This window comes from Pithys albifrons, chromosome 2 (assembly GCF_047495875.1).
Source record: "Pithys albifrons albifrons isolate INPA30051 chromosome 2, PitAlb_v1, whole genome shotgun sequence".
NCBI lineage: Eukaryota > Metazoa > Chordata > Aves > Passeriformes > Thamnophilidae > Pithys > Pithys albifrons.
In genome coordinates, this window is record NC_092459.1 from 7,212,045 (window position 1) to 7,227,109 (window position 15,065).

Sequence of the window (15,065 nt, forward strand, 5' to 3'; positions counted from 1 at the left end):
AGCAGGCACCTCTAACTAAAGTTTTCTCCTGTCAGGTTTGATTTACGTGCACCTTTTGTACAAGATTCACTCTTCACAGTCACCATCTGATGAAGACCCTGCCTTAACCTCATGGGAAAGTCAGCTGATTATTTCCACAACATTAGAGAGGTTAGCACCACTGAGGCATTTGTTTTGGTCATTTGTTACAAAGATACAGGCTGTGGAGTTATAAAAATGCCATATATGATAAGACTCGTTAGGAAGTTAGATAAACAGGTAGCCCTTGGACTTCATGAGCATACTAACATAGCACACACAACCTCTCCAGGACAAAGAGGGTCAGCACACTGGGGCCAAGCAGACAGTTCTGTTAGGGGAGAAAAGCCCCAGTTTTTGATGCATCTTCACAGGCACTTGGCAATATTTGGAAGGACACTGCACAGCAAGCACAACAAGCCTCAGTGGGAACTCATGGCTTAGGTCCTGCTCTATTTTTGCAGTCTCAGGCAGCCAACTGCCAGCTGCTTACTCCTCGTTACTATCTGAATAAATTGGATTATCCAGGAAGCCAAATGTGGATAAAAATGCCTTTAGAGAAGCAATTCATTTAGACATAAAACTATTCATGATATACTGATGCTTTCAGGAACTCCAGCCGAGAGCTGTTTAACCCTTCAGATGCCACATGAGAACAAATCACATAGCAAAATCACTTTCTGGTGGCTTGCAGCTTTTCTGGCAACCAGGACCCCTGTGCCAGAAAAGCTGCAGCTGGGTGGTGGTGTTTACACTCTGCTTTACAAAGGGTTTTTAGTGTCAGGGAGAGAAAACAACTGGGATTTTGGAAGGAACCCCATCTAAGAAGTCTTCCCTTCAACTCATGAGTTTCATGCTCCAGATTTCGTTTCACCACAAGCATCAAAAGGCTGTTCTGTATCTGCCATTTTGAACCTCTCTTGATTTTCACAGATTTTGATCACATCACAAACTCCAGCTATTCCTTTTGGGAGTGAAAAGTCCTAATCTACTCACCGGGTCTTTTTGCAGAGGCTGCTGCTTTCTGGGGGGCACCCCTGGACCCCGCTGTGCACCCACTGGGGTGCACAGCCTGTTTGGCTCCATTGATGCAGTGTCAGAGTCTGGTTTTTATTGCTTTTCTAATATTCTCCATCATATTAGTGGAATCTGTCTGTGCAGGAAGGCAATGGAGGGGTCTGGAGCAGTGTGGCAAGGAGTAGCTGAGGGAGCTGGGAGTGTTTAGCCTGGAGAAGGGGAGACTCAGGGAGGATCGGAAAGGAGGTTGTAGACATTTGGGGGTTGGTCTCTTCTCCCATGTAACAACTGAAAGAAGAGGAAATGGCATTGAGCTGTACCAAGGGAGGTTTAGATTCAGTACTAGGAAAAATATTTTCACTGAAAGGGTGGTCAAACATTGGAACAGGCTGTCTGGGGAAGTGGGGGAATTACTGTCATAGAATCATAGAATCATAGAATCGATTGGGTTGGAAAAGACCTCCGAGATCATCAAGTCCAGCCCTTGGGCCAACTCTAGTCCATTTATCAGATCATGGCACTCAGCGCCACGTCCAATCTGCGTTTAAAAATCTCTAGGGATGGGGAATCCACCACCTCTCTGGGCAGCCCATTCCAATGCCTGAGCACTCTCTCTGTAAAGAATTTTTTTCTGCTCTCCAACTTAAATTTCCCCTGGCAGAGCTTGAGCCCGTGTCCCCTTGTCCTATTGCTGAGTGCCTGGGAGACCAGCCCCCACCTGGCTAGAACTTCCCTTCAGGTAGTTCTAGACAGTGATGAGGTCACCTCTGAGCCTCCTCTTCTCCAGGCTAAACAACCCCAGCTCCCTCAGCCTCTCCCCATAGGGCTTGTGCTCCAGTCCCTTCACCAGCCTTGTTGCTCTTCTCTGGACTTGCTCCAGCACCTCAATATCCTTTCTGAACTGAGGGGCCCAGAACTGAACACAGCACTCAAGGTGTGGCCTCACCAATGCAGAGTACAGGGGAAGGATCACTGCCCTGGTCCTGCTGGCCACACTATTTTTGATACAGGCCAGGATCCCATTGGCCTTCTTGGCCACCTGGGCACACTGTTGGCTCATGTTGAGCTTCCTGTCAATTAGTACTCCAAGGTCCCTTTCTGCCTGGCTGCTCTCCAGCCACTCTGTGCCCAGCCTGTAGCCGTGCAGGGGGTTGTTGTGGCCAAAGTGTCCCTGGAAGTGTTCAAAAAACACGTGGATGTGGCACTTGGTTTATTGGTGAGCACGGTGGCTGGACTGATGGTTGGATTCGGTGATCTTAGAGGTGTTTTCCAACCATACCAACCAGCCGCGCCCTGCACCCGGCCGGCGCTGTCCCGGGATGGCGCTGAGTAAGGCGAGCGCTGCCGAGCAGCGCCGTGCTCATCGCTGTATGGCAGGGAGATGTGTGCCAGCTGTCTCCCGTGAGGAGGGGGTGCAGGAATGCACCGAGGCTCTGAGGGATGTCAGGTTCCATGGGGAAGAGGATGCGCGGGTGGGGAGACTTAGTGTGGTTCCTGTGGACATACTCCTGCCTGTCGATGTAGTCGTGGCCGAGTGGTTAAGGCGATGGACTAGAAATCCATTGGGGTCTCCCCGCGCAGGTTCGAATCCTGCCGACTACGAGGTGATGTGTTGTTTTCTTCCTCCACCATTCCGGACGTTTTTTCCTGCCCCCACTTCTTTTGCACCGGAGCCGCCGCCGCCGCCCGATATCCGGCAGGGCCGGCCCCGGGAAGGGAGGCGGGACCTCCTCCCGCGGCCATGGAGCAGCGCGGCTCGGCGCCCGCTGTGCTGGTCACCACCAGGTACCGGGGCCGGCGGAGCGGGGAGCGGGCCCCTCCGCCCGTATCGGTTCCCCCTGCCCGCATTGGCCCCCGCGCCCCCATCGCCCCGCCGGGGTTGCTGCTGCCGGTCTGCCCGGGGCGGCTGCGCTGGCGGCACGGAGGGAGGGAAGGGAAGGGGGAAGGGAGGCGGCGTAGGGGAAGCCGAGTATCTGCTGCGTGGGTTTGCCCTGGGTCAATTCGGCAGCATTTCACAGCTGGGAGAAATACCCAGCCCCTTTCCTCCTTTGTTAACTTCGGGTGGTTTCCCTTCCACGCTGACGCAGCGTGTGATCCCGCCCTCCGGAAACATTTTTGCTTGTCGTTATGCCGAGGTGGGTCAGGAGGAATTGGATTTATCCCGAAGCGCCTTCCCGGCGCGGTGTCTCCAGTGCTGTGGCTGATGCGCGCTCCGCGCTGCCGTGCCCTGCATCCCCATCCCGACTCTGTGCCCGCCAGCCCACCGGGAGCCCCTCTGGCTGCCAGCCCTTTGATGGGCAAAATGAGGGGGTTTTCCCTCTTTTCCCACCTTCCTGAAAACCTGCCCTAGGTGGGTGCAGAGGTGCTGTTTTCCGGTGCATTCAATTTTAAAAACCTGTATTTCCTGGATACGGTGAAGGAACAACCCTCAAGAGAAATGCCTCAAAAGGAAAATGCTTGTGGCAATCTTTATGGAAAAATGATAGGGATAGCTCTTCTTTTTTTTTTTCCATCCCCACGAGATATTTGAGCCCACATGAAAGCAGTTTCCTATCAGATGAGTGTTGAGAAGAAGTGTTGATTCAGCAAGGTTCCTACCTCCTAGAACATAAATAACAGCTGTTTCAATCACATTAACTTCAAAGCCATTGTATTAATCCTTAAATATTTGGCTTCCTTTGGAGTGGTGGCCTTGAACCTTCAAATGTATCTGACTTGTCTAATAGGTATTTTGTAGGACTGACTTTATGTTGTTTAGCCTTGGAAATTGAAATTTGAACACTTGGGCTTGTTTTACTGTCTATAGACTGTAAAAGACCCACTTGCAAATTGTCCCATTTATACTAGAATACTCTCAAGGATAAAATCATATGTGTGTGTGATTAAAACTTTGGCCAATAAACATTTTCTAGCTTGTGAGGTAAAATAGCTGTATAGTTGTGACCTTTTCCACTCTTCATACATACTGGTTTCAGGAATGGGATTCCTGGTTGCAGTGGTAATATAAATCTTAGAATATGCTGGTTTGGAAGGGACCCATCAGGATCACTGAGTCCAACTCCTGGCCCTGCACAGGACACCCCAAGAATCACACCATATGCCTGAAAATGTCCAAATGCTTCTTGAACTTAGACAGTCTTGTTGCTGTGACCACTTCCCTGGGGAGCCTGTAGTCTGTATACTTGTAGCGAGCCTATGCAGAGAAAAAAAAACGTTTGATGGGTAATTTGTGTCAGATATTTTCCCTTTAAATGAATAAACTGGCTGTAAAAGTGTTTTCTCCTTTTACTGTTATCTGAGATGCCACGTTTTGGTCCCCATTGACAGAGGTTGTTGGAGCTGGGTGCTGTTGCCAGGGCTGACTTTATTGGGGCAGGAAGCACAGAGTCTGCACTCCTGGACACACAGACACTGGAATAGTTTCTCTGGCCACTTAATTCTCTTACTTGCTTTCTTGGTCACAGCAGTTATTCCTCACTCCCCGTCTTAGCCTTTTAGCACAGAAAGAGATTAATTAAAGTACGATTTAATTATTGCATGCAAATCAGAAGACAGGAATGAGAAACTGTGTCTGTTCCATGAACTGTGGAAGCTGCTCTGTTCAGCTGACCTTTGTACAGTCTCCACTTCCTCTGTCCCCTGCCAGTCCCACATGATCTGATTGTGCAAGCACAGTGTTACTGGTACGAATGGTCTTGTTGAATTCAGGTGAAGTGATTCCTGTTAGGAAGGTTAACCATGTGCCCAAGTCTCCCCTGAACCACTGGTATTGTAGACAAAAGTGTAATTTGGAGATAAACAAACTACTAAGGAGTAGAGGCAATAAACCTGCGTGTCCAATTTAAACAACCAGCTTTCTACTTTTGCTGCTTTTTCTTAAAAAAGTGTAAAAGTGAATGTGTTTCATGTGAAAAAATGCAATGAAACTATATTTTGTCTTGGGATTTGCAGGTGCTGCTTCTGTTTGAATAACAACAATAACAATATTTAATTAATTAAAACACTGAGGCTGCTTATTTTGAAACAAAGGCATTACAAGAATCAGTGAGCACTTTAGAGAGTAGGTTCTGTCTGTCACAGCCTCCCTGCTGATTTCTGTTTGTTTAGAATAATTTTTTATATAAAATAAATCCTGTTGATATGGAAGAAGTAATAGGGGTGAGTTTCCTGTAAGAAATGGTAATGAAAGTGATCACAAGGCCCAAAGCAAACAAACAAACGAAAATGTAGCTATTGCCCCTCCCTCTGTTGCTTTCCATTAGAGTCACTTTAGCTCAGACTTTAAACAACTTCAAAAGAAAACACCTGGGTATAGATAAGTTATTTTCTTGACATTTTTAGGACTCTGAGGCAGCAGCTTCCAAGGTGACGTTGTTGTATCATCTCAGAACATCTGTATGTGGTTGGTGTTTTTAGCTAAGCAAGGCTGCTCACAAAGGATGGCTCACTGGTGGTTATTTCTTTTATTTACATCAGAGGTGAAAGGCAGGATAATTTGTCATTTATACTCTGTGTTGAGAGAAATAGAATAATAGACTCATTTAGTTTGGAAAAGACCTTTCATATCATCGAGTCCAACCATTAACCCAGTACTGCCACGTCCATTCCTAAACCATGTCCCCAGATGCCACATCTACAAGTCCTTTCAATATCTCCAGGACTGGTGACTCAAGTGCTTCACTGGGTTAGTAAGTCATTCCTCAATCCCATCTGACAAACCTTTTTACGTCCTAAGCTATAGACACAACTTCTGAGTGACTACATATCTGGAGGGAGTTTCCTCTGCTGCAGGTATATTGTAAAAAAACTCTAGATGCAGCTGATTTTACTGGCACGTGCCCTTTTAGTAGCATTTTGGCAGAAAATAAGAACAGAATCAGAGCAGACAGAATAGCATTTATGTACCTACTCTAAAATACAGGAGGTAGTGGAGCTGTTGTTAAAGCCCTAATGTTTTAAACATGGCTTGCAAAGAGACTTGGGTACAAAAATGGTCCTGTGCCCTTGTTGTCCTATTTATCAAGAACTCTCAAGATACTCTCTTTAAAAAGCTTTTTATTCAAGTTTTGTATTGGAGATACAGAGTTTGCCTTCTTGGGAAAGCTCAGATTTCAAAAGAACTGGTCAAGTTTTGACATGATGAGATGACCCTCTTGAAACTTTATTTGAAACTAGATGGTTTAAACCTCTTGAAAGTGTATTTTAACTTCTTCACATCATGTATCCTTAGGTGAAAGGGCACCTGTCTTAATCTAGACTTCCTAAAGAAAGAGGTGAGAATTCCACAAAACACCTCCTCAGTCAACAAGAAGTCCAGGGAAGATGGGAATTGATAGTCCCTTTATGGTTAGGGTTTAAAAAGGCAGAAAAGATGTTTAATGATTCTAGTCTGGGTTTTTTTTTAATCCCCTCTGATTTCACTAAAACCCATTCATTCACACATGGAAAGGATGCACTCAGAGATGTGATGTCATCCTTTGGATGACAAACTTCTTTCTGGTTCTGGCAAGGTACCTGATTCCAGTGACAGCAGTAGCAAGTGTGGGTTCCCCTTCCTTTGGGGAAGGAATTGCTCATCAGTTTTGGTTTTCAGTCTACTTAAACAGACTGCTTATTTGCTTAAAAATACTGTTTTGTGCCCCAACAGCAGCTGCTTGGTCTTGCTCTTGATGAGTGAGCGTATATAATACAATTTTGGCATTCCTCTTGCAAAAATGTAATGAATAATTCCTTGGGTGGGAATCCAGGGAAAAATGGCATCACAGTTCCATGGATCTGAAGCTGGCAGCAGAAGAAAATGTGTTGAGTAAACTGCTCAGCAGCTGTCCTATTGCATTTTCCTCCAACAGGAGCCACAGGTGATTCTGACTATTGGCAACTCTCAGAGGTTAATGCTGTGATTGTCTAACTGGTTATGAAAGGACAGGTAGCTTTGTTTCCAGTAGGATTTTCTGTGGGAGAGGTGAGATATTTTAACCAGTGCACCTTTGAGCTGTTTGGCAACAAGACTGTATATCAGGCAGTCAAAACCAGAAGGCAGCTCCAAGGGATCAGGTCCTTCTTGCTCGGTCCTGATAGGTGGTTGTGTAATTTTCCTCAAGTATCTTCACAGATGGAAACTGTGGTTGGGTCATCAGTCCACTCCAGCAGCTTCCTTTGTGTTTCAGGCTTTAATCTACTTCCCTGGTTGACTCTTCACAATCCTTAGGTTGTCCCTGTGCTCCAGCAAGCTCCTTCTTCCTTTAGTGGCCCCTCTAGCTTATTGTCTCTGCTATTCCTGGGACTGTCCTGAGACAAAGGAGAGTTGGATAGGGCTTGGCATGAGTCTTTCTGCCAATGGTTGAACTCTCTGTGTTTTTTCTTCCCTAGGCAAATTCAGAATACGCACACGGGGCTGGATTTGTCAGTGCCAGAATACCAGGAAATCCGTGGGAAGATGATGTCTGGCCATGTGGAGTATCACATTGTTGTTGTAACCCGACTGGCTGCCTTCAAATCAGCAAAGCACAAGCCTGAAGATGTAGTTCAGTTTATGGTAAGTATTTAGTCAGAGCTGTATTGGTGATCACTTTCTTAACCAGCTTTGATTATTTCAGTCCTGATGTAGCAGATACTTTGTCATCAATCACAGCCTCAACACAGTCTGCCATTTCTGAAATAGTATTCTACCTCTATCTATTGAACTTTTTATTCCAGGAGCTCAAAGCAACGGTGACTGTTGTTGCCTTTTGCATTTTCGGCCAGCAGATAGAAACCAATTAAGCATTTTATAAGTCTGCTACAAAATTGACTTCTCTCAAGCACTGGGACTTGGTACATAAACATGAAGTAACTATATAATAGCTTATTTGAATGGATTTATTAACCTTGGCATGGTTTTTAAAATCCTTAGTAAACTAGAGTGTTTAACAAGGAGGTGTCCATATAAAACATTATTGAGTTGGATTGTCTTTTTCTCATTATACCTGCAAAGATTCAAAAACAGCACGACTTAAAACAGGTGAAATTAATCTCATCTATAGCATGTGCCTGTCCATGTAAGCTCCTTCACCTGGGACTGTATTGAGTTGATGGAAAAAGGTGCACTTAGTGTATGTTTTGTTTGAACCACTCCCAAGAAGTGCATTTGTCTGTCCATAAAGGGACACATCCTGCTGCATGCTGTGAACATGTTCCTTTTTCAGATGTTTTGCTGTAAGGTGAGAGTGATGTGAGTGTGTGGTTACCTGGTAGACCATGATCTGTATATAACACTCCGTAGAAGACAGTTGATAAATAGTTATTTATGCAGTTGGATTTGCAGGTAAACATCTGTCAGTGTTGTAAAGAGATGCATGATGAGGTGATCTCATTCACATATTCCACACCTTATGCTATGTATAACTTTATGGTAAGAACAGCAGTGCTGGCATAAGAGTCTGTTCTGTTCTCCCTCCCTGTCCCTGACTGCTTGTTGTACCTTCTGAAGTGTTTCCTTTTGTGTGCCAGTGTCATGTGGCTATTCCATAACATCAGCTGAGGAACTGGTCCTGGCTAAAAATGGGTATTTGGGCGGTTGTTGTTCAGTCGTGATTTGCACCTGTTTCTTAAGCCTATCAGTTACACAGCTCCATTGAAATTTGCCTTAGGAGAGGGAAAGGGCCAGAAATGGGCAGATAGGATAGAGGATGTGCAATTGTTTTGGGGGTTTTTTGTGCAGCAATGCCCATTTGTATTACATAATGTTGCCATGTAGCTCTGTGCAAGAAAGAATCTGACTAAATCTGAGGTGTTAAACTGGGCTATTGTCATCTAACTTTATTTTGCTTAAGTTCATAAAATCATCTTGTCTATAAAGAGGGTAAACAAACTTCCTCCTGTGGCCCCCCTGCTTGCTGGAATTGCCTGTTCCCATGTCTGTTCTCTCTTGGAGGATTTTTAGCACTTAGGTGCTCTTCTCTAGTGAAATGAACTTTCCTGATTTCTCTACTGGTTAGGCCTTCTGACATTTCATTCTTCATGAAGAAGAAAACTGGTGGAGCCTGGCGGGAATAGCATTTATCTCATCAGTTACATTTTTTTCAGCTGACTAAATCTGATATATTAGTTTGTTGTGTGAGAGTAATTTAAAACCCTGAGCTGGGAGGTTGGAGGATGGATGCTTTGCATTCATTGCAATGAATCTTGTCTGTATGTATTACTGGAAGGAACTGGGGGATTCACCTGTCCTAATTTATCTCTCTGTAACTTGGATATTTTAATCTGAGTCTGTCCCTGCTTTTATGGTCAGTGGGGAGAAGGGGAATGAGGTGACTCATCCTCTAGAAATGTCTGTTTTGTTTGACCCTAAAGGGAAAGCATTACATTTTAGACCGCTGCATCAGGGAGCTTCAACTCCAGGCTGAAATGCTTAAAGGTTAGTAGAGTTGTACACAAGTCACTGTGTGCACTCAAAGGTGCCCTGGGATTTTCCACCTGGCCTTCAGGAGGTTGTGGTCTCACATAGGTCTTGTGTGTTATTTACCTGCCCCACATATGTCCCCTGGATACCCCAAAGCATCTCAGATACCATGGGATGCCCATCTCTAGGCAGAACAATCTGCTCTCTGTGATTGTGTCTGCATATGGTGGATTTCTAAACTCCCATCCCAGTCACTGCACTGCTGTTGAGAAGGATGTAGCTGAGCATCTGTGGTGTGGGGGAACCCATTTTGCATGGCTTGAAACATTTGAGAAACCCTAAATTATCTGAGATGTGTACAGGGCTGGCAGGTATAGGGGAGGACCTAAAGGCATTAGCGCTGCCTGGAACAGAGTGAGGTGAGATACAGGGCATCCTCCAAGGGACCTGTAGCTGCCTGTGTTCAGCTGAGTTGAGTTTCAGTGACATATTGCCAAAATGTAATGATTGTATCTGGCTGTCACGAGAGCTGAGGCACCTCCTACATGTGCAATCAGTTGACTTAACCTGGGGACAAGTCTCACCCTGTGGCTGCCACATGAGGTGAGTTGCACCTATAGTGCCTGTGCAGTATCTGTTCTGCTGGATGCTGTACCAGCACAGAGAAGAACCACCGTCCTTCCCCAGAGAGCTGAAATGAGAACAAGGTGGCTGGGAAACAGCAGAGAGAGAAGAATAAGGTTACACTGGGTGGTAGATCTAAAGCATCAAATTTGTATCACAAAGCAGAGACATCTGAAGGAGGAGGAAGAAACTACTTTTTTCTTGCTCTGGAGCGGGATAGGAGAGGAGCTTTTTTTTTTTTTTTGGCTTTTGGGGTTTTTTTGTTCCTTTTGAGGAAGGAGCCTCGGAGTGCTGAGGTGACAGGTAGGTTAGAGAAGACAGGCAGGCATGGTAGGATATTCACCGACTGGCATACATTAATCCAATTTTGACCACCTCAGGAGACAGGTCTGTGCTCTGAGACCTCCTCGTCTCCCTCTGTGTGCCCCTGAACCACCAGGTGAGTGGGTTTTCCCTGGCGGATTCCCTGGCTCCCGTGGCAGTGCCTGCCTCGCTCCCTGTGAGGCGCCAGGGGGCAGCAGCGAGCGACCGACCGGCGCTTGTGCTCCAACCGCGCCTCCCTTTTCCCTGGAAAATGATGGAGAGCAAGGCAGAAGCGCCCTCTAAGCTAACTGTGGTCTCTAGGATGCGATCTAGGCCACACTGGATCGAATCACAGAATCATTTAGGTTAATCGAGATAATCTAAGGTAACCGAGTCCAAGCTTTGACCGATTACCACCTTTTAACTAAGTGCCTCATCCAGTCATTTCTTGAACACCTCGGAATGGTGACTCCACCACCTCCCTGGGCAGTCCATTCCAATTTTAACCACTCCTTCCATAAAGAAATTTGTCTTTATGTCCAAACTGAACCTCCCTTGGTGCAGCTTGAAGCTTTGTACTCTTGTCCTCCCAAGATCAAGACATTTTTAAGGGCCTGTAACCAAAACCAGGTGAATATCAAATAGATATTCCAGAGTTGACCTGTGGAGCTTTTACTCTGGGTCTGAACAAAGCAGAGCTCCCTGTTCCCCAGCCTTTTATGTGACAGTGCAAAATCAGTATCAGTGTTTCTAATTGAAATGTTTGTGAAACATTAACAGAAGAAGAAATGAACTTTTGTGATGACTTTATGGTCTAAATTCTTAGAAATTGAAGGTATTTTTTTGATTTTAAAAAATACTAATTATAAAATAGGGCAAATGGATTGTAGAACTGCTTAACCTTGAGGTTATAATTGGTAATTGAAGGAAAAGTCAGCTGCATTTTTTTCAAAGGTCCAAATACTCTTGCCCTATCAAAAGAGGGAAATTGTTTTTCTCTTTGGTACTACTGCCAACGTGATATTTAATTATTGTCTGTAGATCTGCCATCTTCTGTGAGAAGAAGAAAAGGTTGCTTTTCTTAGATGCATTTCTGCTAACCACACCTTAGCTTTTTAGCAATTAACTTCTCCCCAGCCTTATTAAAAATCCACCCAGCCTTCAGTGCCTTGCCTTCTCTTTCTATCTGCACGTACTTTATTTGATTGTTTTTTACAAGTTACATTTGTTAGTCAAGTTCTTTCTTTTTCAAAGCTGAACAAATACCTGCTGGTGTTTGACAGGCACAGCGTAATTTAGGAAGGCATTTACTATAGAACTGTCTTCCTCTCATAAAAGGAGGGAGTATAAGTACGTGGGTGTGTATTCATTTATGTTTTCTTCATTGTCTGTTTGCATATGTAGGCTTTCTCTTTGAGAGCTTCAAAATCTGTGCATTGGAGTTGCTATTTCCTGACCATGCAGGTGTGTTGTGAAGATAAATTCCTTCACCTTGTAACCTCTGTGATGTGAGAGGGGTTGAAAAAAAAAACCTGTGCTCACTGTAGCAATTGGTTCAGAAGCCACTAAGACTTTTTGTTGATTAAAAGAAATATTTGAGTGCTTGCTCTTCTGCTGGGCAAAACAGATGGGGAGAACAGCATGTGGTCATGTAATTAAAATCTACTGTAATGCATACCCATGGGGTCACCAAGCAACATTAATTCTGGTATGGCTTGAATTGGGAGTGTCCAAGTGAAAGCTTGGGTTGTGCTGTGTGGGAGAAGGGATGCTTTTCCTGTACCCAAAGCTAGTTGTTGTTTTGAAGGAGATTGCTTCTGGATCTCCATTTTCTGATGGTGTTAAGAAGTAGGCTTTGTGAAAAGAACATCACAGTAGCCATGTTTTTCATGAAATACTGTAAAATCATGAGTGCTCATCACTGGTGTGCATTGGCTGGCTAAAGGCTTGAGTTAGCTCTGAAATCTCCATTTTCTTGAAACTTTTGCAGTAGATGAAAAGCATACGAAGACAACTTTGAGGTCAGAAATGGGGCATTAAAAGAAGCTTTGAAGGGAAAGGACACATTAAATCCTATTAATACTGAGTGGTATCAAATTCTACACACAACTGAGAGTCCCAGGCTCATATCCTACAGGCATTCTGATGTATATACTTTCATGCATGAAGTTTTTGTGAAGAAGGGGGCAAGGCACATGCATGAGATTTGAGGGATTAGCAGCAAACTTCAAGTTTTCACTTTGAACTTCGCGGTGGTTTTCTTAACCTTCTAGCTATATTTGATCACTTTCAACTTTATTTGTTCCTGGTGAAAAAAAAATTCAACCTATCCCTGTCTCTCTTAAGTTCTGTGTTGGATGTTAATTGTTGCAGGCAGATAGGGTCTTGACCTGGCAAATATGCACATGCTTTGCTGTATTTGCATGATTAACTCTTTTGAAGTGAAATAGATTGAGCCTTTGATACTGTGACTTGACAGAACTCCTTGAAGTGTGTGCACTCAGGCTGACTTACAGGTGGTGGGGGTTTAGCTCCACAGCGTTCACAGAGTTCAGTTAGAGGCATGGTGGGAGAGAGGATAACTGCAGGATCAAAACCTGGAAGATTTACAGGAAACAGAAGAAAAATATTTGAATATTAATCAAATGAGGCTTTGTTTACCTAATTAGATTGATAAAAGAGGGTTTAAAGCAGCATTTATTTTTCATCCTGACATTTTGTGTCCTATGATCCATCAGCTATTTTCAAAGAATCATGAGAAATAGCTAGAAAAAACAAGATTTGATTTTGTTAGCATGCTGATATGCCTTTCTCTCAGAAAACTGACAGAGGATATTGAATGGAAAGGGTACAAAATTGTCACGGCAGAGAAGTGCTTCCTGACTGGAAAGGTGTGAGAATTCTTTGAGTGATCTAAGGAACTTAACCTGAGAAAATACACGCCATAGAACCTGGCCAGCACTTTGTAAGGCCCTTGTGTTGTCCCTGTGCTGCTGCATCCAGCTCTAGGTTCCCTACGACAGGAAAAACATGGACCTGTTGGAGCGGATCCAGAGGATGGGTACAGAAGTGGTCATAGACCTGGGACACCTCTCCTGTGAACACAGACTGAGAGAGCTGGGGCTGTTCAGCCTGGAGAAGAGAAGGCTTTGGGGAGACCTTGCAGCCTGTTCCAGTACCTGAAGGGGCTACAAGAGAACTGGAAAGGGGACTTTGACAAGGGCTTGGGGTGATAGAACAAGGGGGAATGAACTTAAGCTGAAGGAGGCAAGATTTAGGTTATATATAAGGTAAAAATTCTTTACTGTGAGGGTGGTGAGGCACTGCAGCAGGTTGCCCAGCAAAACTGTGAATGCCCCATCCCTGGAAATCTTAAAAGCCAGGCTGGCAGGTTGGATGGGGCTTTGATGGAAACAGGTGATCTTTAAGGTCCCTTCCAACCCAAACCATTCTGTGTTTCGAAATGCATCAGTCTGAGATTGCTGGACTCAGCCAGCCTTAGTGCTGCATTTCCAGCACCAAACCCAAGGAAGAGCTGGCAGCAGTGTTGAGCAAAGGTGTTGAGGAGCCAGTGGCTGCCAGGGTTTGAGGCACAGGGGCCAGCACTGGGCTTAGGTAAGCCGGGAGTGGTTTTGGCTGGAGGCTTGAAATCTCACTGGTGCAGTGGGTTATTCCAGCAGAGGGCATCCCGGCACTGCTGGATATTGGCCTGCATGGCTGTTGGGGAGGCACATTAGTATGCCTTTGGTATGGTGCTGTCACACTTGGTATGCTGTGTCGCGTGTACGGTTGGTGGTGTTGTTCAGAGCCCACGCAGATCCACAAAGGCTTAATTAGGGTGTGCATTTGCTTTAGGTTCAGTGATGTAATTAGACATAAATTGAGATTTATGAATAATTTACAGAGTTTGATAGAGGAGGAATGAAAATTAAGTTGGGAAAGAAATAAGTTTGTGTATCTTAGCTCAGTGTTAAGAGTATTTTAAAACTGTTTTGGCATAGTCTTGATTGGCTGCTGTCGTAATACTTTCAGACATTAATTTGGTATTTATTATTAAAATTAATTAGATGTTAAATGTTTTTCACAAGTCAGACTCGGTTTTTTTTCCGTGGTGGAAGGTAATAGTGTTTATTCTTTTGAAAAGTATTAGTGAACCCCTCACTGTCCATTACATTTGTGCTTACATAGTATTGTTGGGAGGGGCTCAGGGATCATACCCTGTTCAATGCTACTGAGACATAGCAAACTAAAAATGTACAGCAATTCAGAATTCTGTAATTGATTTCCTCTCTCTTTTTGGGCTATCTTTTGAAGGGAGGATTTCCATTTTCTGGAACAACCTCTATTGCCCTCACTTCAGTGCTTGGCTGGTGAATTGCATTTCAGATCCTGTATGTGGAGCTGAGTGTTACTGACACTTACCTTTATTGCTTTCAGGACACAAGTCTAAAATACTTGCTTTTCATTCCCCTGTTAGCTTGGGTTGAGTTTTGTGCTCCAGATCTTTGTTATGGAACTGCTTGCCTTTGGTGACTGGACACTGAACCCACAGTGAACATTGTACAGTCGAAACATGAATGCTTTTCAAATTAGCCAGCTTGGTTGATGATTACTGCAAAAGGCAGGAAAATGTGAAAGCTAAGGTGGGTATTGCTCTGTCTGCCTAAATCTGATTTAGTAAACTAGTCGAGGTGTGTCTGTTAATGTCAGGGCCTGTTCTCAG

The 15,065-nt window shown here is 44.5% G+C and overlaps 1 protein-coding gene and 1 non-coding gene across 3 annotated transcripts in view; both read left to right on the top strand.

Annotated features, from left to right (window-relative positions):
- The first annotated feature begins 2,555 nt into the window (after positions 1-2,555).
- Positions 2,556-2,637, top strand: TRNAS-AGA (transfer RNA serine (anticodon AGA)). Its single transcript has one exon. It is a non-coding gene; the product is annotated as a tRNA-Ser (tRNA).
- Positions 2,638-2,721: 84 nt separating this feature from the next.
- HS1BP3 (HCLS1 binding protein 3) overlaps positions 2,722-15,065 on the top strand; it is a 55,870-nt gene continuing 43,526 nt past the window's right edge. For both annotated transcript variants that reach the window (XM_071548283.1, XM_071548282.1), the window contains exons 1-2: positions 2,722-2,820; positions 7,405-7,570. In XM_071548283.1, the coding sequence (XP_071404384.1) occupies positions 2,777-2,820; positions 7,405-7,570 (210 nt within the window). In that variant the 5' untranslated portion in view covers positions 2,722-2,776. The remainder of the gene's footprint in view (positions 2,821-7,404; positions 7,571-15,065) is intronic.